At 36.1% G+C, this 27,947-nt stretch overlaps 1 protein-coding gene across 2 annotated transcripts in view; it reads right to left on the bottom strand.

The window, feature by feature from the left end:
• Positions 1 to 27,947, bottom strand: part of LOC150110535 (ADP-ribosylhydrolase ARH3-like) — a 164,820-nt gene that overhangs the window by 21,114 nt on the left and 115,759 nt on the right. For both annotated transcript variants that reach the window (XM_090394618.1, XM_090394624.1), the window contains exon 6: positions 15,323 to 15,405. In XM_090394618.1, the coding sequence (XP_090250744.1) occupies positions 15,323 to 15,405 (83 nt within the window). The remainder of the gene's footprint in view (positions 1 to 15,322; positions 15,406 to 27,947) is intronic.

Here is a 27,947-nt window from a genome sequence, read left to right as displayed (position 1 = left end):
TGAATAAATTCTGTTTTATTCTTCTCATGAGATTTTACTGATACCCAATCAAAGTTTGGATGATTAAAGTTGTGGCATCGTCTTTATTTGGTGATACATTCCGATCACCACTAGCATCCAAATCCACTAGGTCTGTAACAACACCCCACTAATCTGTACTTGATCTTGTTAGATTCCACCTCACACCAGATGGCTTCAAACTCACTGCCACATAAAAAATGTTGCTAGAATTACAATCATTGGTCTCAAAACTAACTGGGTTCAAATCATCTGATATTATTAGCAGCATGTCCTCCTCCTCTCCTGTCCTGTCTATTCTTCCTAAAAATACTGTACCCTTTACATTCAATACCAGTTAGTATGCCTAATGCCAATAATCTGAAATCCCAACATATTGACCAAGGAAACAAACTTTATCCCTTTGTTTCTGATACTCACAGCATTCACGTACAGACATAATAAACTAGCTGCGTGTTCTTTTGTATACTCTTGTCTGTAGTCTGCATGACGCAGTTGGATAACTTTGAGATTTCTGTTCTTCTTTAGTTACTTAAAATTGCAGATATCTTTGCACATATTTGATGGGTGCATAACAGACATAAAATGAAAATTGTTCTCTGCTTGTAATCATCTCCATGATAATGCCTACTCTCGTCATTAACACAGTTACATAACACTGTTGCTCTTACACACAGATTCTCACCATTCCTCCCATTATAATTTAGTTTCTCTGACTCTGTATTAAATCTCATACCAGTTATCAGGTTTTCAAGATTCCTAATACTAAAATGCATTCCAGTGTAGGCCATCCTGCATACAAATCCAATCTTCCCTCAAACTCACTCCACATATCCCAAAATTTTCTGTTTTTGTTATTATATTTTTTATAATTTTTTGTTTTTTAAGTTTTTGTTATAATTTTCTGTTTTTGTTATTATTTTTTTTTATAATTTTTTGTTTTTTAAGTTTTTGTTATAATTTTCTATTATTTCTTCTACATAACCTACTCATCAAATTGTTTGCCATCATAGCCATTCTTCTTAATTTATTTTTGTCATATTGAGGAAATATAGTTATGATTTTCACTTTCTCACTTTTCCCTCTCACTTCTTTTAACAACCCTTTCATATCCTCTCTCTCTCATACTGAACTTATCGCTAGTTAAGTCGTGATACTTACCACAGTTACAATCTCATTTACTTTTTTCTCTTTTTTAATTGCATGAGCTATATTTTTAGTTTTTGCTCTTGGAAAACTTGAAGATATAACCCACTCATCAATAACATATTTTATGACAGAGTCGCCATACCATATGATATTCTTTTTACAATCAACATCACTTACCTGATTTTCCTTACTAACTTACCTGATTCTATGTTTTGTTGTTTCTTATTTTGCTTACTTACCCAATTACAATCTCATTTACTTTTTTTCTCTTTTTTAATTGCATGAGCTATATTTTTAGTTTTTGCTCTTGGAAAACTTGAAGATATAACCCACTCATCAATAACATATTTTATGACAGAGTCGCCATACCATATGATATTCTTTTTACAATCAACATCACTTACCTGATTTTCCATACTAACTTACCTGATTCTATGTTTTGTTGTTTCTTATTTTGCTGCTTAATTTTCGTTTCCTCCCTATGTTCATTCAAACACTGCTCAATTTTTGGTAATTCCCACATCGTCTGTAGGAAAAGAAAATTAAGCAGCAAAATAAGAAACAACAAGGCAAGGAATCAGGTAAGTGAATAAACAAAAATCAGGTAAGTAATGTTGTTGGTAAAAAGAAGGATGTTATTTGGTATGACGAATCTGTCATAAAACATGACATTGATGAGCAGGTTATAACTTCTAGTTTTCCCAGGAGGAAAAATTAAAAAAATAACCCAAGCAATTCAAAAACAGAAAATAAAAGTAAATGAGATCGTAATTATAGTAGATACTAATTTAACAAGGGATAAGTTCAGCATGAGAGAGAACATTAAAGGGTTGTTGGAAAAGGCATGAGTGAAGAGTGAGAAAGCAAAAATAGTAAGTATATTACCTTGATATGATAAAAATGAATCAAGAAGAAGGCATATGATAGCAAACAATTCAATGCATAAGTTATGTGAAAGAAATAGATGCAAGTTTTTAGATGTGTGGAGTGAGTTTCAGGGAAGATTATATTTGTATAAGAGGGACAGCATATACCTGAATGTGTTTGGCATCAGGAGTTTTGAAAAACTAATAAGTGATAGGAGACATATGTGTTAGGTCAGGGAAACTAAATTATAATGGGAGAACTGGTGAGAACATGAATGTAAGAGCAACAATGTCATATAATCGTGCTAATGAAGGAATGGGCATCATCATGGAAATTATTACGAGGAGAGAATGATTTTGACTTTGTTTGTCCGGTTCGAACCCATCAAACATATGCAAAGATGTCTACATGTATAAGGCATTAGAGAAGAATAGAGATCTATTCTTCTCTAGTCCAAATGTGTCATGCAGACTGCAGACAAGAGCATACAAAAGAACATTTAGGTAGCTTATTATGTCTATATACGAATCCCAGGAGTATCAAAAATAAAGGGGTAGAGTTTCGTGCCTTGCTAATATGTTGGGACCTGAGACTGTAGGCATTAGTGAGACATGGCAATCAGAATCAGATATATTAACTGGTATCGAGTGTAAAGGGTAGGAAGGATAAACAAGATAGGAGAGAAGGGGGCGTGCAACTAATGATATCTGATGACTTGAATCCAGTTAGTGTTTAGACCTATGATTGTAGTAATAGTGACAGTGAATTTGAAGATGTGTGGTGTGAGGTGGAATCTAACAAAATCGCTTACATAGTGGGGTGTTGTTACATACCTGGGTGATGAAGAAATTAATCACTAAATAGAGACAATGGGCACTCTTGATTATGTCTCTCATTATGATTACATAATGAAAGACTTTAATTATCCAAATACTGATTGGGTAGCAGTGAAATCTCATGAAGAAAAATGAAACTGAACTTATTGAGCTGTTGTGGGACGACTTCCTCAAGCAGTATGTTGCAAAAATTAACAAGCTCAGAGAGTGTTAGATTTTATTATAGTGTAAGAGGGTGTTTCAATTAAAGAAGTAACTATACTGCTTCCGGTTGGTGACAGCGATCAAGTGGTATTCACTTGAGAAGTGACTAGTTTATGAATATTCCATTCATAAAAGTTTACATGCTAAACTACAAAGCAGAAAATGATGACCAACTGAGGAGTATACTGAGTTAAGTGCAATGGTATCGGTTGCTGGATGGAAAGAATATCAACAGAGCATGGGGGAAGCATTTAAAATAAACTCAAATGATGCAATATCGGCATGTGTCTCTAGAGTTTAAAGAATAAATAGAATAGGAGTGAAATGGTGTAATCTTATTAAGCAAGAGATTTATAGGAAACGAATGATGTAGAAGGAATATTGTCTGCATAAGGATGATGTCCATTATGAAATTTATAAGCAGCAGGACAGAAGAGTCATAACCGTTGTATGGAAAGATAACTATGAGTATGAAAAGAAACTGGCTCTGCAAACTAAAGGCAACTGACAAGAATTCTATTGACATGCTGCAAATAAAAGAAAGAATGAATACAAAAGAATAATTCTTTGGAATGCAGATGGTGTGTGAGGGATAACAGATGCAGAAGAGGTTGTTGAAATAATGACTGTCCATTTCACTAAAAGGTATCAACCAAGTGTATGCAAGATTAAGTTCACGGCTACCTCTTCTGAAGAAACTCAGGTGTATGAAGAGGAGTTATTAGAGATGTTGCAAAAACTGAATAAGAATTCAGTAATAGGGTCTGATGGGATATCATCATGAGTGCTAAAAGAGTGTTCACCTGAACTGGCTATTCCTTTCACCATGCTATATAATTTGAGTCTTAGAACAGCGAAGATTCTGCAGGAATGGAAAGAATGTATGGTAATCCCATTCACAAGGTGGTGCAAAGACAGATGTATCCTACTATCAACCAATCAGTATCTCAAGAGTGGTGGTGAAGAATTTCGAAAAGTTGGTTAGGGTTCCAGTTCAGAAATGGGTTGACAGTGAATCTCTATTTTGCAATGAACAGCATGGGTTTACTAAGGGAAGGTCATGTTTAAGCAACTTGCTCACATTCTATAATAATGTTACCAGTGAGCTAGACAAGGGGATTGGATACACCATGATGTTTTGGATTTTGCTAAGGCTTTTGACAGAATACAGCATAGAATACTGTTGCATAAATTGGAGAATATGAGATTGGATTATAAACTATTCACAATAAGAGGAAGGGTAACTGAGAGATATCAAAAAGTGGTATATGGAGGGTATGAATCTGCGAGATTCAAAGTAACCAGCGGTGTGCCTGAAGAATTAGTCCTTGATCCATTGGTATTCAATCTGTACATTAATGACATTGGGAAGGATTTGTCATGTGACATACAGCTATTCGCTGATGATGCAAAGATAGGTAGGGTAATCAGGAGTCCTGCTGATATGGCCTCTAAACTTCAACTTGCTATCTACCACTCTAAAATACCTAGCCTGATCAGTCTCTTCTAACATAATCCCACCAACATAATACAACATTGGATATGTAATCACACCATAGCATGTGAATGACTTCACATTTATTAATATTGAAATGACAGCCATTTTCACACCCACAATTCCAGCCTATTCAATCACTTGCATTTTCCTGTATGCTGTTCCTTCATATACCACTTTTTGGTATCTATTCAAATCATTCTACAAGCTCTCCAAATTACTTTGAGTAACTATTATTCTACCCAATTTCCCATCATCAACAAACAACTGAATGTTTCCCTTCAGATTACTTCCTATATATTTTATGTACAAATTAAACAATAATGATCCTAGCACAAAACCTTGTGGCACACCGCTAGTCACTTGCATTTTCCTATATGCTGTTCCTTCATATACCACTTTCTGGTATCTATTCATCAGCCACCATCTATCCATATAACAAATTCATCCCTATTTATTCTAATTTGCATAACAGAGTTCCAAGTGGTATTCTGTCAAAGGTCTTTGCAAAACCCAGCACATTCCCACATTGTCTGACAATTCCCTTTATCAAACTCGGCTGTCACTCTGTTATAAGAAGTTAGATTACTATTAATTACTACGTCATGACTTACTCTTCAGAAAGCCATATTACTCCTCATACAGTATCATATTCTTATCCACCCATTCTTGAAGTCTCTTTCTGAACAGCTTTTCCAATACTTTTACCACTACTCCTGAGATACTGACTAGCCTATAATTTGATAATGCAGTCTTAGAGCCTCCCTTATGCAAAGGAATTATTTTGTACTCTTTCCACTCCCTTAGAACTCTGCCAGGGCTGCGACTTAAATTAAAGAGCTTAGTCAGAGGTAATGCCAGTTCCCTTGCACCTTCTTGTAAAATGAGACCTGATATCCCATCTAATCCTATAGCTCTATTTACACTGAGATTCTGCAATATCCTAAAAACTTCCAATTCATTCACCTCTATTCCTATATATGTCACAGCAGTAACCATACTTGTATAATAGACCTTTTGCAAAGTGATCACTGAGTAATTCCACTATTTTGACTATTTCTGTCACTTCACCACCACAGCACTCATTGAGGATATCCTTCCATAGTCATTCTTCTTCTAACTTGCCACACAGTGAAAGAACACTTTGGGATTTCCTTTGGCCTACTCAGCTAGTTTCTTCTTGTAATCTGATTTTGCCTTTCTTACCATGCTGGTCACCTTTCTCCTTATATACCCTCCACAACAATTTCTTTTTTTGCAGCTCATGCTTAATGATACTATTCATCCATCCTGATTAACCCTCCTTACCTAGGGTATAAAATCTGATATTGTCTCCTCTAGATGCCCTCAGACAGAAAGAAATACAGAAAATGAGAGCAATCAAAATGAAATGCTTTAAGAAAAATAAATATGACTCACTAGTAAGAAAAGAAAACAATGTATCAATTAGTACAATGACAGCTTATAATTATTAAACAACAATTAAGAATGGTTTGGACATCTCCAGAGAATGATCTCTCAGAGATTACTAAATATAGTATGGAATCATTGGAGGAAAACAATCTAGAGACAGACCAAAATGAATGTGACTGTGATCTCTGAAGGAAAGGTCACAATTATCAAGCTTCAAAGAAATGGCCAGACTGCAAAGATTTCATATGGGACTCAATCCATTCTGATGGATGAAAAAGAAGATGCCCCTTAACTATCTCGTGCAATACTAACATCCTTCCCTTCCAGGTTTTTATGCCATGGCACAGATTGAAGCTTCTCCCTAAGCTTGTCATAATCACCTGCCTTGTATATTCCTTCTTGACAGAATATTCCTCATGCTTTACAATATTCCAAGTCAAGAATGCATAGTCACTCTTCCAAATCAGAGACTACATGGCCACTTGGTTAGGGATAACTCTTCTGATCCTATAACTAGATTCAATACTCTCGTATCCTGAGTTCCCTCCATCACATGCTTTCTTTCTTCCAATCTATAGCTCCATAATTAAAGTCCCCCATAATAATTACTCAACCTACAACCACTGTACTAATTTGCTGATGAATGTCTTTCTGAACTGTATATTTGGTCTTATTGGCCTCAATCTCACAGGTGACTGCTTCAAATGAACAGCCATCTGCCTGCTGTCTCCTATTCTTTTGGTTGCAATTCACCTGCTAAAATATGCAGTATCCCCCCCCCCCATACACACACACACACCATCCTATCTTCCCTAACCTCCCTGAAAATACTAAACCCTTCACATTCTATTTCTGTATCATCCAACATCATCTGTTGTTGCACTAACCAATGCAAAAAACTCTTCTCTCTTGTTCCTGAAACGTCTCGCATTAGTATATATAAACTATAGCATCCCTTTAGACCACCACCACCTTTACTTCTTGAATTGACTACCCTATTCGATACTGTTGCTTAAAAGATTAGATTCTGCATCTATCGGTCATTTTCACACTCACTTGCCTCATGAGTGCTTTCACACATATTCTGATATGGACTATACAGGGCACACCACTAAATTCTATACATTTTTGAAGATGACCATACTCAAAACAGTCTTTCATTCCATGAACTCATTATTCCTTCTTCCCTCTTTTATACTGGGTATATTTTTAACAGTATTTTTAAATTATTTCAACTTACATACCCCCTAATTGCTTAATTTTTCCTGAAGTTGCTCTTCAGCACTCTTGGTGAACAAAGCTCTCTTTAGACACCTGACAAAGAAACTATTGTAGACCATCAGCATTATATAAATCCTTCTTTCCATCAAACTCAGACCATTACATAATTCCTTCTACATAATCTGTGTACTAATCCATTTATTATCAACCCTCCTCCTTCTTAGTTCGCCTGTTCACATCCTCCCGCATTACAATACTTCTCAGGCTATTACTGCAAATCAACACAATTAGTTCTTTCACCTTATCTTTTTACATCTGGATAGCATCACTAATATCGTTAACTTTTGTGCCAGGAAAATAGGAATTTGATATACTTTCATTAAGTACTCCTCTGATCATAGAATCTCCATACAAAATTTTCTCCTTACATTTTCTCTTGTTTATTCACTTAATCTCAATACTTATGTCAGACATCCTACTTTTTTCTCTTCTCAGCCCTGCTAATCTCATGATGTTTGTGCAATTTTATGTTGCTGTTTAGGCTACAAATGTTGAAGTGGATAAGGAAATCCTTTTATTGGAAAATTTAATGTTTGTGGTCAATTTGGTTAGATTTTTGTTCCTTTTAAATTTTTTTTTTGTGAATTTTTGTTTTATGTTTTTTTTGGAACTGTCTTTTGTGGGCGAGGTTTTATGATCCACAGTAAAACCATGTTTCATTGTGTTGTCATTCATATATGACAAATATGCTGCCCACACACAGAAGGAACCCAATCTCCTGTCCACACATGGCCTTGACTGTTTCACCCCCTGCCCTCCAGAAATGCCACTATAAGTTGTATCTCTCTAATCATCATTAGAGACAACTGACAGAGCAAGAGGCAGCACTATCTCCCATTTAGCACTAGCTGAATGGAAAGTGCCTCAATTCATCACTATCAGGTTCAGTCCTGTGTACTATCTAGCAGCTGCATGCTGAACCATTTTAAGACTGTAATCTTGAATGGGAAGGTCTGAGCTGACTAGCATGTGAAAAGAGACGAAGGAGCAGAAACTATAGCCCTTACTCTAACAACTTGCTCTAGGTCTGGCACAAAGGCTTTTAAACAAACTCTCATCATTTGTTCTATCTCAGGACTGCTGCAGTTGGATTGACAGTTTTCTGTTTGGATGCACACTGTGCGTGATAGTGGATGGTTCCTTATTCTCTCACCATTCAACTAATGGCAGGGTTTCACAAGGTTCTGTTCTTTCATCAACCTTCTTCCTTCTATATATATCAATGACCTACTTCATTGATATATATGATTGGTTAGGGATAACTCTTCTGATCCTATAACTAGATTCAATACTCTCGTATCCTGAGTTCCCTCCATCACATCCAGAGATAAAGAGGTTATTATTCCCCTTTATAAAGCATTGATACTTCCACATTTGGATTAGTGTGCTCAGGTCTGGTCACCTGGATTCCTTGGAGATGAGGAGGATGTGGAGAGGGTTCAGAGAAGAGTGACCAAGTTGGTGAGTGATATAAAAAATGCTCCCTACATTGATAGATTGAGAGCTTGTGGATTGCAGAGATTGGTTGATAGGCGAAGAAGAGGGGATATGATAGAAACATTCAAATTACTAAAAGGTTTTTATAGGATTGATGCAGGGGAAATGTTTCAGCTGTGTGATAGTGATGGAAGAACAAGAGGTCATCTCTGGAAATTAAAGAAGAGTGTGGTTAACAAAGGTGTCAGAACAAGGTTTTTTGCCTGGAGGGTGATGAATGAGTGGAATTCATTGCCTGACTTAGTTGTGAGCTCTTCGTCTGTAAATGAATTCAAGAAGAGATATGACAGATATTGTTTTGCTAGTTTGGGTCTCCCGCGATGAGTCTACTGACTCCATGGAGATACCTGTAATAATAATAATAATAATAATATATATAGAAGTTAACCTCCAACCCAATACACAGTTTTGCAGATGACAGCACATTGCACTCCTCCCTTTCATTTGATAAACCTCACACTAAACAACTCACCTCAACCTACAGAACATCAACCACTGCCCTCAATGTTGATCTTCAAACCATCCTCCAATGGGGTTCAGATAACCTCATCAATTTCAATGCTAGTAAAACCCAGTTTTGTCTTATTTCTCACAAAAAAGAACCATTTTCCCCTGGTATTATTTTTGACAGACTCAAATTTCCAGACAGGATGAGATTTCTCTTGGAATCACCCTGACATCAAACCTCTCCTGACATAAACACATCACAAACATTGCATCATTAGCGTTTAAAAAAAACTGGATTTCTCTTTCGCTCACGATGATACTTTACATATCACAAATCCACCCAGCTATTGAATACTACTATCACATTTAGAGTGGGGTCTCCCTAGGAGTTCCCTCAAAATGCTTGACTCAATACAGAGGAGTATAATTAGACTGATTAATAATTTATCATTCCGTTGTATAAGTCTCTGATCAGACCACACTTAGACTATTGTTCTCAGATTTGGTCCCCAGGATTTGAAGGGGATAAATTAACTGTGGAAAGGATACAAAGACAGATGACAAAGATGGTTTCAGGACTGTACAAGCATAGTTATGAGGATCGGCTGAGGGAATGTGGACTGCAGAGTTTGGTGGATAGAAGAAGGAGAGGTGATATGATTGAGACTTTTAAACTGTTGAGAGGTGGTTACAGGGTTGACACTGGGGAATTCTTTTGGTTGGTTGAACAGCGGGAAGGAGTGATGACAAGAGGCATTCCCTGGAAGTTACGAAAGGAAACTGTCACCAAGAGGGTGAAGAGTGGTTTCTTTGTATGGAGAGTGGCTGAACCGTGGAATGCATTGCCTGATGGAGTGGTGAGAGTGAGAATGGTCAATGAGTTTAAGGAGTGGTATGATAGACTTTGTGTTTCTTAAGGGGGACCTCCCCTCGATAAATCTTAACAGACTTTATATTCTTAGGAAGGACCTCCCACGATGAGTCTTTTGACTCCATGGAGGTGTGAATAATAATAATAACCCATCTCTTACCAACTCACTCCTTCTACTTTCCCACAGGTGTTTGATTTCTGCATTATGTGTATTCTATAAATATTTTCATGACAAGTGTTCATCTGAAATAGCATCAATAATTCCCAACTCAGTACTCTATCAGTTGGAACATGTGCAGCAATTGCCCAACATCCCTTCACAGCACACATTAAAACCCACAGAACAAGTTTCTTTTTCCTCCTCCTTTATCCCTGCTACTACTGCATTGTGGAACAGTCTTACCCCTGATATGTTTCCCAAGGAATGCAATATATAGGCTTTTAAATCAAATGTAAACAAGTTTCTCCTTTACCAACCCACTACTCATACATGATACTAAGGTAGATTAACCAATCTCTTGCGTATAGGTTCAACACAAAAAAAAAAATTATATATATATATATATATATATATATATATATATATATATATATATATATGTCCTCCCACGATGAGTCTTCGGACTCCTTGGAAGTGTCACGAATAATAATAATAATAATATAAAAGAAAGCTGCAAGCTATTTTTTTTTTTTACCTGTCTTGAATAAAGCAGGTGGTGGAATTTCAGTAAGCAATGAAAGTCATCTACCCAGAGGTTTAGTTGACATTTCCAACTGGGAAGGATGCTTTTTTCAGCTGCAATAGTCACTGTGGGACTTGACTGCAAGAGTATATATATTATGCATCAACAGTCCTTTAATAGCCCAACAGTGTGCACAGTACATTTTGTATACTCTTGTTTTATGTATGTGTGTAGACTTCGGCAATCTGAATATGTATATGATTTTATGTAGTGGGCTTAAAGTGCCTATAATATTATTGGTTGCTGCTAATTCAATTCTTGCAAAAAATTTGTGATACTATTCATTTTCTTTGAAACAGACCATTTGACTTCAAGAAAAATTTGCACAAAAGGACAAGAAAAATGTCAAAATTATATACTGCAATAACTTTGGGATTTATGAAGTACATAAAATATCTATCAGGATCAATTTTGTTTTAAACACATTATTTATAATGATAAAATTATTCAGACTAAGATCAATAATTCTGTCCTGGATGGATAGAATTTATGAAATCTGGAATTTAGTTGTTTTTTTTTTCCCTAAATGCCAATGCCACTTATGAAAGGCTGTGAATTTATAATACGATAGATAGGGTAAGAGTTAAATATTCAGGAAACCTTAATCTAGAGACGACACATAGAATTTTCATCAAAGCCATTTTAGGTCTCCATTAGCAAGGTGTCAGGCTCACATGAGGGGATGAAATTTGTCTACTACCTAAAATACCTAAACATCCATGCCGATGGTAGATTTGAACCTACAGCCTGTAAGAGAACAGGTATACAGAACCACTTGGCTATCCAGGCTATTCTTATGTCAAATCAGATATCACCTATCAAAGGCTACCCATCCTAGAATCCCTGCTTTTCAATCTATTCTGGCTCAAAATTTCACTACCTCACTTTATAGCCTTCATCTGCTTCCCTTTTTGAATACTTACTGCTAAAAGTTAATTTCATGCAATCTAATTATTCAAATTGTGAATCTTCCTAGGAAACCTTAATGAACATAACACAAATTGGCTCGCTCTTCTCTAACTTCACAGAACTGGATGGGATGCTGAATCATTTGCCATTAGTCATGATCTATTAAAAATAGTTCTATTATCTATTAAATGAGCTATTAAAAATAAAAATAGAATACCAGATAATCCTTGTCATTCTTCCAATACTCTGGACCTTTTCTTAACCAGCTTTCACTCCAAACATACTGTAAACGTCTGCTCTCCTCTTGGCAACTCTAACCAGATTTTTATCCAAGCCTCCTTTTCTACAGATCATTCTCCACGTGGTCAATCTCAGCCTGGTACGTTACTACAACGGCACCAACTAGGATAACCATCAGAATTTTTATGCCTCTTTTCCATGGCAGATTACTGTCTTTTGCTCTCCTTATCTAAACATCTGCACTGAACTAATCCCAATATAATCCTCACCACCGGCCTGGTTGGCCGAATGGTTAGCGTATTTGCTCTCCAGCCAAAAGGCTGTGGGTTCAAATCCCACCATGGGCATGGATGTTTGTGATTGTCTGTGAAAATACTAGTGGTGGTGGTCGACGATAGATACCATTGATGTAGGTAATTGAGGTTGGTGGAGACAATGAGTTGTAGAGCAGATACCCTCCCTCGATGAGTTTTGAACTCCCTGGAGGTGCTACGTAATAATAATAATAAAGATTCATTCCCCACTCCATTGCAAACTCCAACCTTTACCAAGCCATGGTTCTCTAAAAAAACATACCTCTGTGGTCCATGATAAAGATGTAACATATGTTCATTGGCTTAAATCAGAAACTCCAGCTTCTCATTCAGCTTAAACTACAGCCTAAAATAGGTGTAAAAGCTGTCAACAATTCCAAAGCATATATGAATAAAATGCAATAAGTTTGTCTCCTGCTCAACTGGCAGTCAAAACTTCTATTAAGCATAACTTAATAGAAGAGGCTATGAACAATTTGGAGAAACCCATGTGGTCACTCTTGATATTTCAAAGGCATATGATCATGGATCAGGCCTTCTGAATAGGCTAACATCTATGATTGGACTGCCAGCTTCCTCTCTGGTCATTCATTGCAGTGAGGATGGATTTTTTTAATCAACGCTAGAGTATCCCAAGGTTCCATACACTGACTCACATTCCTGATCCAAGTCCACATGTGGCATTTATTTGCTTTAGGTCCCACTGTATCTAGAGGTTTTTTTTTTTTTTTTTTTTTTATTATGTGACTCCTTCTTATGAAAGGTTGGAAAAGTACAGTAAACTCTCAATTTAACGGACTAATAGGGGCTAAGGGATGTCCGTTAAATTGCAAATTTTTTAAAATAAAAATATCTGTAACATTATACTGCTATGTTATCAATATTAGCACTGTAATAACAAAAAAATTGTTTTACACACACTTTTAGATAAGTTAATGTTCGATGTTAAGGAGCTTGGTTTAGGTAATCCTACTTTGAAAAAAAAACTATAAAGTTTTTTTTTTGAACTTTTGAATTCTGCTGTTTTTTTATAATAACTCCCTAAAATTACAAAAATGTGTACAATAAAACTGCCGCAGAAAGTAATGCATGTGACAAAAGAACCAATTAGAGTGTGATTAGAGTGATCACATCCTAATCATTCATCAAACATGTTTTATGAGCAGTGACTCATTTATGTCGTCTAAATTACAACAGTGTTTTTCCAATATATGAAGGCCTATTTGCCAAAATTTGTTAAAAATAACATAACCTGTTAATTTAATTATAAGCAAATCTTGGTTAAAAGCATTTTAAAATTAACAGGGTGTTAATTTTCACATGTGACATATGGACCAGAAATTTTGTCCATTAAATCCGAAGTCCGTTAAATGGAGGGTTTACTGTATGTTGATACCACAGAAGGGCTAACATTTATTTTTGTACTTTTCTTTAACTTTTTTTTTTTTGTATTTATTTTTTAATTAGTCAGGAAACCCTGCTATAGAGACCAGCACTGGAACTTTTTTCAAACCATTTCAGGCCCTTAAAAAGCAAGACAGTTGTCTCGCATCAGGCAATAAAATTCATCTACTACCTAAAGACATTTATGGTGAGATTTGAAGTTAGGAGACACGATTGCTATAGCAATTGTTTCTCCCATAAGGTCCAGTTAGGGCAACTCGTAGATGCCAGCGAGTGTATATTCCCGTAAGTTCTCTGGTCAAATTTCATAAGAACTTTTATAGTTTCTGTATTCGCCGTTCAAATAATGCTGGATTTAATATCTATTTCATTTTTATAATTTTTGCATCGCCGAACTGAAGCTTTTTGGCTCTTTATTTTAGTAAATACTTTTACGCACCGATCGAGAGTTTGCTTACAAAAAAATACACCTCTCCAACGTTTCAAGTTTGTTAGTATTAAAAGAGTTTTGTTCTCTTAAGGTTTCTGCCTGGTCTCTGATGAAAACCAACCAGTTTGAAACAGCTGCCAGGCCAGTGAAACCTTATCAAAATGGACCAATAGGAGATGAATATATGGATGTTTGGGCTTAGAGATCGTGTCTCCTATAAGGTCCGGCTAGGGCAACTAGTAAATGCCGGCGAGTGTATTCTTGTAAGCTCTCTGGTCAAATTTCATGTGAAACTTTTATAGTTCCTGTATTCGGCTTTGAAATAATCCTGGATTTAATATCCACCTTGATTTTTATAATTTTTGATTCGCTGAACTGAAGTCTTTTGGCTCTTTATTTTAGTAAAAAAGTTTACATTTTTTTCCACAGTTGAAAAAAAAAAATCTTCTTTTGCTTTTTAAATTAAATGAGGTTATTCATTTAATTCAGCAATACTAACTACTTTTAAACAAGAAATGTCTCATGAACAGGAGAAATTTTAATACCCAGTGCCATGGATGTGATACAATTGAAAAATTATATTTCAATATAATTTTTCAATTGTTATATCATAATGGATATCTATATGTTGATGGGACTACATACTGAAATTGGAGAACTGCCAGCCTGTCTACTTGGGTAGGGTAATCAATGTATTTAAACTGTATGGAGGAAATTCTAATGACATCATTACATCTAACAAATTTATTCCAAGTATAAATTATTAAAATATTATTCTTCTCTGACAGAGTGGTTTTAGCCATACATCACTTGCCTGAGAAAGAGACATGAATTGAAAACCAATTTAGAATGGAAGAATTTTATATAGGTGGTTTTGAGAGTGCCGAGTCAGTTTAAGGCAAAAGCACCAGAGATTTTCCTCATAAAAACTCCAAGACTTTCTTCCTGAAAAACAAGCAACCAGCCTGAGAATGCATTTATAGATAATAAACAAAAATATTTCAATAAAGTCCCTCAAATTAATGGACAGCTAAAAATAAACAGGTTGCAAATCATCTATAAACAAGTGCTGACTGGATGATGAGTACTTGTTTACTGAGTGATTCAGATTTTTCTATATATTGAAATAACACAGTTTACAAACATAAGTTTAGAAGTCAGTTTGTCTCTTGATAAATAATTAAAAGCTGGTTATAAAACTCACCTCAAAGTTATCTAATGGATCTGAACTTCGAAGAAATGAGTAAATAGCAGTGGGAACAGATTTTGGTGCAGTCACATGATTACCTAAAAAATCATGACATATCAGGTTTGTGAGACACACACAAACAGATACATTAAACTACTGTTTATTAAAAATTACCCATGTGAATTACACACACACACACACACACACACACACACACACACACACACACATACATATATATATATATATATATTCATAGGCTTGGAAAGCTATTGTTAAACTAAATTAATATTTGGTTCCCTATTATATTTCTATAATCTCTGTAACTTAAAAAAAAATTGTAGTTTAAAAAAAGAAATAATTTTGAACTTTAAATTTGTGCATGCAATAAACTACTTATCAATATAGAATATAAGGCATATTAAAAGAAATTCATTCATCACAAGCTTAAAATAATGGCAATTTATCATCATCACTATTAGCCCTCTGTGGTCTCACATATTTAGAATAAACCTATTCTAAATATCTGCATGTTAGCCTTACCATTAATGCACTTCATTCACAGTCTGTGATTCTAGCCTACTGGCTTTCTCTTTCATTCCATATTCAGCCCTCTGCAGTAGCATTGATGTAAATTTTTCATGTAGTACTATCATATCCTGACACCCCTTGAGAGTACATGGCGGGAATTTGATGATGCTGCTGATGATAAACTCAGGTGTCTCACTGATTAAAAAAATACATTTGTTACATGTATGTATATTAGAAATACAATTTTATTAATACAGACCAGTTTACGATAAAACTTATATTGAAACCTAGCAGTTTCGCCAGCAAACTGTCTGGCTTTTTCAAGGCATTTACAGAGATATGAAAACTAGTAAATGCAAATTGAAAGGAACATAAAAAACGCTGTAAACCAACTAGTAGCTATGGTTACACGTTTCACGTGACAGAGAGGACTTATTGTTCTTATAAATTATCACGCATGCGTTGTAGACATGTAATGTGATTACTGGCTAGCTGTAGTTCAGATTGATTGAGAGAGAGGATCAAGTTTTTCCACGAACTGTTTAGAATTACACCCTGATTTCTGTTGAGGTTTCCACTGGTTACTGACACTATTGTGGCTTCCTTAAATAAACAATGCCTGTAGTCGTCATCGAGATATGGCATGGAGCTGTTTTGCCAATCTATCGTGTGGTTAGACGTACAGAAATGATGTGCTAAGCCGGAAGAGATGCTTCTGTTGTGGTTTACATCACCAACATGTTCTTTTTGGCTAATTTCTAAACTTCGTGACGTTTGTCCGATGTAGGCAAGACCACAGGAACAGGGAATGTAATATACTCCTGGATATTTGTAGAACGGCACTTCATCTTTTGGGGATCCTAAAACTCGTCTCATGCTGGTGGTTGGTTTGTTTGAAGACCACTCTGATGTTATGGGCTCTTAGTATTCTTGCTATTTGATAAGAAATTGACTTGATGAAAGGTATCACTACAGTAGAAATGTGCTGACAGTGGGATTCTTCTTGTCTGGGGTTGTCACTTATAAGATCCTAGACAGAGACCCCACAATAAAAAATCATAATGAAACAAACCAACTAATTAGAAATTGTAACATTTGGCCAGAAGAAGTGAAGAGAACACTAAAATCCTCACATCCTATTACTCCAAGACTATATGGGACACCTAAAATACATAAACAGGATATACCTCTCCGTCCAATAGTTGATGGAAGATCATCACCAACCTACCTTTTGGCAAAGCATCTTGCAAACTTATTAAATAATAAAATAAGATCAACAGAATCCTATATCAAGAATAGTCAACATTTTGTAAATAAACTCCAAGCCATTAAGATTGCACCAACAGACATGCTAGCCAGTCTAGATGTTGTATCCCTTTTCACCAATCTACCAGTAGAAGAGGTAATAAACATCATCCAAGATCTCTTTCCTCTAGACATCACACAGATGTTTAGACACTGCCTTCAATCTAATTTCTTCAAGGTTAACAACACCATATACCAACAATTAGAAGGCCTAGCAATGGGAAGCCCACTATCACCATCTTGTGCAGACCTTTTCATGGAAAAACTTGAAAAAGAAATTCTCTCTGCAATCTCTCCGAGACCATCTACATGGTGGAGATATGTTGACGATATCTTCATCATATGGCAAGACAGCTTAGATAACCTAAAATCGTTTGTGGAAAAAAATCAACTCAATACATATCAAGATAAAATTCACTCTGGAAATGGAAAACAACAACCAACTGCATTTTTTAGATATCTTGATAAAAAAAACAACCTAACAGTGTCAAATTATCCATTTACAGAAAGCCCACAGATACTGGAAGATATCTTCATTATACTTCACCCCATCACAAGACACACAAACTGAGCATTATCCACATGTTGACACATAGAGCCAAAAAGTTTATATCAGAAGAGGAGGATACACAGAATGAACTCTCACTAATAGCCAACACATTATCACAAAATGGATATCCTCAAAACATCATCAAAAAATATCTATACAATGACAACCCCAGACAAGAAGAATCCCACTGTCAGCACATTTCTACTGTAGTGATACCTTTCATCAAGTCAATTTCTTATCAAATAGCAAGAATACTAAGAGCCCATGACATCAGAGTGGTCTTCAAACCAACCACCAGCATGAGACGAGTTTTAGGATCCCCAAAAGATGAAGTGCCGTTCTACAAATATCCAGGAGTATATTACATTCCCTGTTCCTGTGGTCTTGCCTACATCGGACAAACGTCACGAAGTTTAGAAATTAGACAAAAAGAATATGTTGGTGATGTAAACCACAACAGAAGCATCTCTTCCGGCTTAGCACATCATTTCTGTACATCTAACCACACGATAGATTGGCAAAACAGCTCAATGCCATATCTCGATGACAACTACAGGCATCGTTTATTTAAGGAAGCCACAATAGTGTCAATAACTGGCAGAAACCTCAACAGAAATCAGGGTGTAATTCTAAACAGTTCGTGGAAAAACGTGATCCTCTCTCTCAATCAATCTGAACTACAGCTAGCCAGTAATCACATTACACATCTACAACGCATGTGTGATAATGAATAAGAACAATAAGTCCTCTCTGTCACGCGAAACGTGTAACCATAGCTACTAGTTGGTTTACAACGTTTTTTATGTTCCTTTCAATTTGCATTTACTAGTTTTCATATCTCTGTAAACACCTTGAAAAAGCCAGACAGTTTGCTGGCGAAACTGGTAGGTTTTAATATAAGTTTTATTGTAAACCGGTCTGTATTAATAAAATTGTATTTCTATTATAAAACGACCAAATATGTATAATTTAAACTTTGATTATTCTTTTGTATTTCGTTACAAGGTGTAATAAATAAATAGGGTTTCAAGGAGATGTTTCAAAAAGAGTGTAGTTCATAAAGATGGTTGCAATGGTTTCATCTTTATTTGAAAGAGAGTCGGTTGATAAAGAGGGTTGCAATGGTTTCGTCTTTATTTGTGATAATCTAAAACATAAAAGCGTGCTGATTTACTTATCAGCCATTCTAAGACCAGTGCTTATAATGTTACCTACAATGCAGATAAATTTATCATTAATATATTTGGCTATGCTCTAACTCAAGAGAGAGCTTTTGGTATTCTCAAAATGTCAGGACTTTGCGATTTCATCTTAGGAAATTTTCTTAATGGACTTTTTTTTTTCTCATTCCACAGATAAAGGCCTTCATTATGTTTCTTCTAAGAAGGCTAACAGAATTTGTTTTGAGAGCGCCAAAATTTTATCAAAGTTAAACCACCTCTTTGCGATCATTCATTTTCAGAATTTACAGTGCTTAAGTCACTGAGAAATATCAATTTGATTATTGAATTTTGAATTTGATTATTGATAATTTGATTTATTTATTGCCAAAGCAGATAAAGGTAAAGCTCTAACTATTCGAAATAGACAAGAATATTGTAGGAAGAGATTTCATCAATACTTCAAGACTTTTTTATTTACAGCCCCTCCTTCTCTCTCTTCTGATTCTATTGGTAGCTAGCCAGCTCAATAAACTTAATAATCTCATTGACAATGTTTCTGGATGAAATGAAGAATCAAAGGAAAAAGTTAAGACTTTCCATGTGCTTCTTTCATGATTATATGGTTTGCCTAAGATTTATCAACATGACTTTCCATAAGGCTGAGGTTGATATAAAGTTGCCCTACTTATATATGTGCAATTTACTGGCTATTTCCAAAAGAAAATCTTCAACTTATATTATAAACATTTGGCACGATTTTTATCTAAGCCCTTCTAATGTTATAATCAGTTTGATTGTTGTATCATTGTTTACCAATGTTCCTTTGTCAGATACTATTGAATCCAACAAGAATTTCCATCTGATAGTGTGAAACTTTTTAACTTTGTTATTCATCCTGGATATTTCACCTTTCAAAAGCTGGCCTGATTGGCCGAGTGGTTAGTGTATCCGCTTTCCATCCAAAATGCTGCAGGTTTGAATCTGCATGGTGTAGCTGTGGCTGGTTGGGGAATTGAGTGGTGGAGATGGAGAGTTGTAGAGTAAGTGCCCTCCTTCGATGAGTCTTTGTACTCCTTGGAGGTGTCACGTAATAATAATAATAATAATAAAAACAAACTATGCTAACAGATTAAAGGAACAGTGATGGGAAGTCCTTTTTCTCAAACTTTTTGCTGCTGTTTTATGGAACACTTTGAAAGACATCTCCTTGACAATATTTCTCAAAGCACTACACATTGGTACAGTTATGTCAATAATATTTTGGCCATTTGGAATGGTTCTTCTTCTGATTTATAACATTTTGTATCCAAAATATATTCATTTCATCCCAGAATTCAGTTCTTTAGAAAAGAAGGAAACCATCAAATAACCTTTTCTGGCTCTGCTAATGCTCCTGTAACTTATGGAAAGTCTGGTGGATTTGCCTTTATTATTATTATTATGTGACACCTCCAGGGAGTCCAAAGACTCATCGAGGGAGAGTGTGCCAACAACATCACACAATTGATCCCTTCCAACTACTAACTGCACTCAAACTTGCTTAACTTCTTGCATGAGCCATCAGTAGCAGAGGCTCTACTAATTGACCAACCTTTGCTGGCTTTCTTTGTGCTGGCTTTATCCAGCACAAAGAAAGAAAATATCCTTGTCAAAAAGTTTGGGCTATCAAGACTTTACTACACTGTGCTCATTCTTTATGTTCTTTAGATGAACTTCTACAAAAAAGAATTGTAACACATTATGTCAACTTTTTTCTCGAATGGTTTCAGTGAAGTCTTTATTAATAAAACATTCAGTCGCTATAAAATCTGTGCCTCTTCTGCTTGAGAGGAAATCACTGATATTCCAAGTCTCTGATGTGAAAGGAATTTCTGACTGTACTACAAAACGTTTTCAGCATCTCAACAATTTTGTGGCCTTTTGTCCTGTCAGAAAAATCTCCTGAAGAAAAGCTTCCTCCACTAGGTTTTCCAGGTGTTTACAGAATCCTTATTCCTATAACTTATCTTATTATGGACAACCTGGAAGATCTGCCCTAATCCGACACAAAGAAATCACGATTCTTATGCCATCGCCTTAATAATCGACGCGTGCTGAATGTGCCATCTCTGCCAGACGGAGTTCCTGGAATAGGACTAGGACTGGAATAGGACTAAAATCCTTCATAAAAGTAGGTTTTTATGGAATAACTTCATAAGGAAACTTGTGAAACATTACTTCCGTCCATCTACTCACTGGACATCAACAGATGCCATATGGTCACTCAGATGTGTAGTGATGTGCCAAACCAATCCTCACCAGGTGGTCCTGTTGTATGCTTTTCTGGAGGCTTCAACATTATAACCTCTCAATGACTAATATGGCACATCAGTGGTTGAAACGTAAATAGATCTGGTGATCTGTTTATCTCCTTTATCAGACATGCACTTGTGAGCTATCTTACTTCATCCAAACTGGAAGATCTGTGGCTGTTTGTTGTGATGAATATTTCAACTACATTAGATTCCACAAGTTGAATCATCTGGACTTGTGGAACCTGCCATCTCCATCTTTCCATTTCCAGGTTTTGGATTTTTTCTAGCTGAATGCACTTTTGATTGCATTCCTCTTGAACAGTGTCCACCACTGTTCTATACCTCTTGTTTCATTTAGCAATCTTTCAAAGTAATTACTCCACCCATCTAGAATATTTTTATCTCCAATTATGTCACATTTATCATCTCTAATTTCTTTTACATTTCAAGGTTTTTCAACAGCCTTAAATATTTTGATATTTGCATGATGTTTATCTTCTATATTCTTATCAAAATCTTCCCACTATGTTGTTAGCAAATTTTCCACAGTGTTCTCTCTCAGGTCATTAGCCAGTTTACTTATCAGGAATTTCTATATACAGTCTTCTTTATCAGGACTACCTCTTAAACTTCTTGAGCCACTATAAATTTTGAATTTTTTTATTCTTTATCACATGCTTCTCTGAAAATCAATCTTTTCTTCAGAGTTTGCCACTGAGTCCTCAAAGTCTGGTTCTTGTTTACTAACTTCTATTCTTTTCCCTATAATATTTGCATCTAGTGAAATTATAGTTCACCTCTGAAAGCTGTTCAAACTTTGATTCCTTTTAAACCTTTTGTACATATTTTTTTTCAATAAAATATTGATTTTCATCAATTCAAAACTAAACACTGTCAACAATAGCATAGTTAATAAGATATTACTTATTTCTTGTGCTTTTCTCCTTGTTAATTTCTACATAAAGATATGTAGAAATTAACTAATTACTGACACTATCAACTCATAGTGTCAGTAATGAGTAACCCATGTTTAAACGGAAATCCAAGTCATTATTAGTACAGAGTAGCCCCATTAGTCACAAAGGGGGTTTAAAATGTGAATAACTTTATTATTATTATTTTTTTCATTTTATTTTTGTCAGGTATGCTAAGGAACATTTGGAAAATTATGACCCAACAACAAACTAAAATCATGCAATTTCATTTTGAAAATCAGCAGTCAATTATTCTAATGCAAAGCATACTGCCACCTCAAAAACAATAATTCATTGCTTGACAATGTTTCCAGCAAGAGGGATCCTAGGTATGTATCAGACATCACTGCAGCACATTTTAAACCATTTATGCCAATTCCCATAAAAGATCTAACTGGAACAGAAATTAAAACTGATAGATCATCAGCAATGTGTAAATTTTGCACTCAATTTTCAACAACTGGCTAGAAAAGAAAACGACTTTATCCACCATCTGATCATGTCTAATGAGGTACACTTTCCCTTCAATGATTTCAAAAAAGAAGTGCGGGATTTGGAGAATCCAAGGGTTGTTCTCTAGTGTGAATTGCACCCCCCCCCCCCCTCAAGTGCACAGTCTGGTGCAAAGTAACATCACAGGGAATCATCAGGCCTTACTTCTTTCAAGATGATGATGAGAATGTAGTGATGGTCACTGGGAAGTGATATCGAGCCAAGATTGAAAATTTTGTACACCACGAGGTAGAGGACAGACCCTAGATGTGGTTTCAGGAAGATGGAGGCACTGCAAACACCTCTAAAGCTACTATAATGGAATGTCTAAGGCATATTTTTGGTGAGTGAATAATTTCACAAAGATCTGCAATTAATTGGCCATCATGATTTTAAGATCTAATTACTTCCAACTTCTTTCTATGGGGTTACCTGAAGACAAGGGTGTACGTGAGCAAGCCCCAGACAATCCGACAGCTGAAGGAGAACATTCATGAAGAAATTAGAGTGCTGCAGAAGGAAAGAAAAGGTGCATCTTTGTGAAGCCAAAAATGGGAGATATTTACATGATGCGTTGTTTCATAACTAATTAAAAAAGTCCCAGATTCTATATTTCATTATAAAAAAATGTATACAAATAATTAATAAATAAAAAAAGTTATTAAATATTTAAACTTATTTGTGACTTATCAGCCATCCTGTATATCTAATCTGTCCCCAAATTTTCTTCGAAAAAATTATTATTATTATTACCCTAAGACCCAATGGAGTCAAAGACTCATCTAGGAGTTCTCTTTTATATACACACACAACTCATCATACCATGTCTTAAACACATTCAAATTCTCAGCAGATACTATACTCTCAGGCAAGGTATTCCAATCATTCACACCTCTCCATTAAAAAAACCTGCTTCTCACTCCCTTGTTCACACCCTACTTATACAGCTTCCAGGGATGACCTTTTGTCCTTTCATCATTTAATGAAAAACTTCTTCAACACTGATCCTATAACAACCCCTAACTAACTTGTATGTCTTTATCATATCACACCTCTTCCTTCTATCCACTAGACCTCTGTAAATTGCATCTTCTCAACCTTTCCTCATATTCAGCATTCCAGAGGTCAGAAACTACCTTAGTCAGATGTCTATGGATCCTTTTCAACATTTCTTCATCCTTTTGAAAACCAAGTGACGAAATCCGTACATAGCAGTACATGTGCGGCCTAATCAGAGCCTTACATATACATATATATATACATATACATATATATATATATGGAACAAGACTCTCCTTACTTCTACAAGTCAGTGTCCTCTGCATTATTCCTAGAATTCGTTATGTTGTCCTCACAATTTTGGCAATGTGTCCTCAAAATTTTAGATCCTTATCCACCATCACACCAAGATCTCTCACTTCCTCCACCTCCAACAACATATGCCCACCAAATGTAAATTCTACATCCCATCTTTGTTTCCCAAATTTTAAAACCTTACATTTTGCAATAACTGAGCTGGCATCCCTACTCTCATGCCCATTCACTCAATCTATTCAAGTCTTTCTGTAAAGCCATAACATCTGCAAACAACTGAATATCCCCATCCAAATCTTCCTCCATATCATTAACTTATCCTGTATATTAATGGACATATGCAATGTTCATGTACAGCAATAAAGCCTAAAAACAGACCCTTGAGGCACACCACTAGTGACTTTGCTCTTCCAGGATATTGCTCCCCCCCCCCCCACCATTCTCAACTTGCTGTTACCTATCAGATAGCTAATCTCCAATCCAATGCACTAGTTTAATATCCAGCATCATCTGCTCAAGTTTGACTATCAACTTATCATGCAGTAATCTATCAAAAGCCATTGAAAAATCTAACTATACTACTGCATATCCATCTCTATTGTCCAATGAAGCTGTCACCTTATTGTAATAAGTAAGAAGATTACTAAAACATGACCTCCCTTTAGCAAATCCATGCCGTCCATCAAAGACAATGCTATTGTTGTCAACCTAATTCTAAATCCTGGTTCTCACCAGTCTCTCCTACACTTTAACCACAACAACTGACACACAGATAGGCCTATAATTTGATGCTTGAGTTCTGTCACCTCCCTCATGATGCAGCATAATCTTGCTTTTCTTCCACTCCTTTCAAATTGACTAAGTGCAAGACTGATATTAAACAAATATGTCAATGCAGATTCCAACTCATTGGCACATTCCTTCAAAATACATGGTGATATATTATCAAGTTCCACAGCCTATTTAACATCAAGATTGCTCAATTCACCCATATACCTCTTGCTCACTTAGAGTCTGTCTCTCCTCATCATCGACTGCTCTCAAACTCTCCATGATGTCACATACACAATAATGAAAGAACTTTATGAACTGCTCATTAAATATCTCAACTATATCTTCTGTAGCAGTTGTTCTTAACTTTTTTTGCTGGCTACATATCGAAAGAACTCCCCCCCCCCCCCAGATTCTTTTTGGCTTCATTACCTAACTGCTGCTCATACTTCACTTTTGCTGCCTCCATAATGCCTTTCTCCTCTGTATTGCATACTTAATCTCTACATTCATCCTTTCATACACCACCTTATTTAACCTTCTGACCTATAGAATACACATAGACATTGCTTCTGCTAGATAATTCTTGAATATCACCCATGCTGAATTGATCTCCTTTCCAGCCAACTCCTCATTCCATACTTCACCTGCAAGCTGTCTCCTGAGCTTCTCATAATCACCAGACTTTTAGTTCGACATATACCCTTTCCTCACAGAGGTTCTCATACTGCTGGCAACCTCCAAGGTAATCACTTCTTGGTCACTTTCACCAACCGGAGGGTGATTTGACACCTCATTTATAATTACATCCTGTGATGAGATAATCAAATCCCAGAACCTCAATCCTTATGTGCACTCTGTAACATACTAGCTGAGGCAGTTGACCCTCAAAAACTAAAGAAATTCATTTTCTTTACTTCCAGTTGCTATGTCATCATTCCAGTTTATATTACCATAATTAAAATCACCCTTTCTTATCTGCTAATTTGATTATACATTTCATGGTTACTATCATCCACATTACCAGGTGTATAACAACATCTGATTAAGTATTTCATTCTATTCTCCTCTATCTCACACCATACTGCCTGAAAATCACTGGCACTATTTTCCTCTTGCATTTCTATCTGGTATGGATATAATTCTTTTTCTATCATCAATAGTCCTCTCCCTCTCCCTCTTTACCCATTCTGTCTTCACAAAATACATCATACCCTTCCATCTGTATTCCTGTCAAGCTGTCATATTCATCCAACCATGTCTCACTTATTCCAATAATTCTTGGGTGAACACAATTAATGCACCCATTTCATTATTTGCCTTGTTTTTTTACACTTTTAGCATTTGTATACAGACATCATAAGGTACTTGTTTGAGAAGTGATGAAACAAGAAAAGGTCAGTCACTAACAAAAATGGATACATGTGGAAATATCAAGCAGGTGATTATAGGAAGCTCTGTAGTCAGTTAGCATCAGTACGTTGGGTAGATAAGCTGAGTGGAAAAGATGCTCACAATGCATGGATCACAAGAAGACAGTATCTAACAAAAGCAATGTATGACTACATACTGGGGGTTAAGCGAGTAAATAGAGTGGGAGAGAAATGGATGAACAGTGAAATCAAGCAAGTTGCAGTGGAAAAGAAAATGTTATAGAGGAGATACAAGACAGTTGGTGGTGATCAGATCCATGAAGAATATAAGGTGCAGGCTAGAAAGGTGATGAGCATGGTAAAGAAAGAAAAAGGTGCAGCCTTAGAGGAGATTGGCTGGTCAGGCCAAGATTAACTCAAGGGAATTTTTCTACTACATGGCAAGCAAGAGGAAGAATAATTATGGCAGATTAACATTGGTGGATAGTCATGGAAGCAGACTAACAGCTGCAGTGGAATTATTGAATGAGCACTTTATCAATTTATGTCATACTGGTATAAATTATCCGGTGCAATATATAGAAGAGAGGCAAGTATTAGGAGAATTGGAAGTGAAAGAATCAGAGGTGTATCAGATGTTGGTTGGGTTAGATGTGAATAAGGTTGTGGGAATGGATGACATATCACCACGTATTCTTAAGGAATGTGCACCACAGTTGGTTATGTCCTTCACCTGGTTATTTAATGAAAGTCTTGCTGTGGGTAGGGTTCCTAGGGAGTGGAAAGAAGGTAAAATAGTACCACTCCACAAGCATGGTTCTAACACAGAAACTCCAACTATAGGCCAGTCTGTATAACTGCAGTTGTGGTCAAGGCGTTGGAGAGGAATAGAATACAGAATTAGGTTCATGGACATGGCATTCTTTATGATGTTCAGCATGGATTTGTAAAGGGTGGGTCCTGTTTTAGTAATTTACTTGCATTTTATGATAAGGTGACGAGCGTGTTAGATAAGTGAGAATCATATACAGTGATATTCTTGGACTTTGCAAAAGCATTTGATAGATTACCACATTATAAGTTGGTGTACAAGCTGCAGAGAATGGGAATAGACAACCTCTGATCCTTACATGGATCAGAGATTGGCTCTCTGAACGATACCAGCAGGTTGTGTATGATGGAGCAGTGTCTCAAAAAAGAAGGGTAACTAGTGGAGTGCCCTGGGGTTCTGTTCTTTGGCCCCTGCTGTTTAACTTGTTTGTAAATGATATATCATGTGGACTGACTGGGAATCTTCAGTTATTTGCTGATGATGCAAAGTTGGGAAGAATTATAAGTAGTACTGCTTGCTGAATCTCTTCAGGAAGATTTGAATAAACTTTTTACTTGGACAAAAGAGTGGAGATGTAGTTTTAATATCAACAGATGCAAGGTGTTGCATTTTGGAGTGTAGAAATATAATGGCATGTACTATATCGATGGTGCCGTACTGCAGGAAGTGGATGAGAGTGAAATAACATGCAAGGATAAGGAAGTGGTTGTTGCCACTGGTCAGACCACACTTGAATTACTGTGCTCAGATCTGGTCACCTGGTTTTCAATGTGATGTGGAGACATTGGAGAGAGAGTCCAGAGATGAGTGACTAAGACAATATCAGGAGTATGGAATGCTAGCTATGGGGGAGATTGAAGAAATGTGGATTGCAGAGTTTGGTGGATAGGTGGAAGAGGGGGGGGGGGTGATATGATAGAACCGTTTAGGTTAGTGAGAAGATTTTATCAGATTAATCCAGAGGGGATTATAAAAAGAGTAGAAGGTGAGAGGTGAAGAACCAGAGGTCATTCCTGGAAGTTATGTAAAAGTGTGGTAAAG

This window comes from Typopeltis vanoorti, chromosome 1 (assembly GCF_054136105.1).
Source record: "Typopeltis vanoorti isolate ZY-2024b chromosome 1, IOZ_Tvanoo_1.0, whole genome shotgun sequence".
NCBI classification, from domain to species: domain Eukaryota; kingdom Metazoa; phylum Arthropoda; class Arachnida; order Uropygi; family Thelyphonidae; genus Typopeltis; species Typopeltis vanoorti.
Note: the sequence above shows the minus strand (reverse complement) of the source record. Positions and strands in the feature narration are given on the sequence as shown.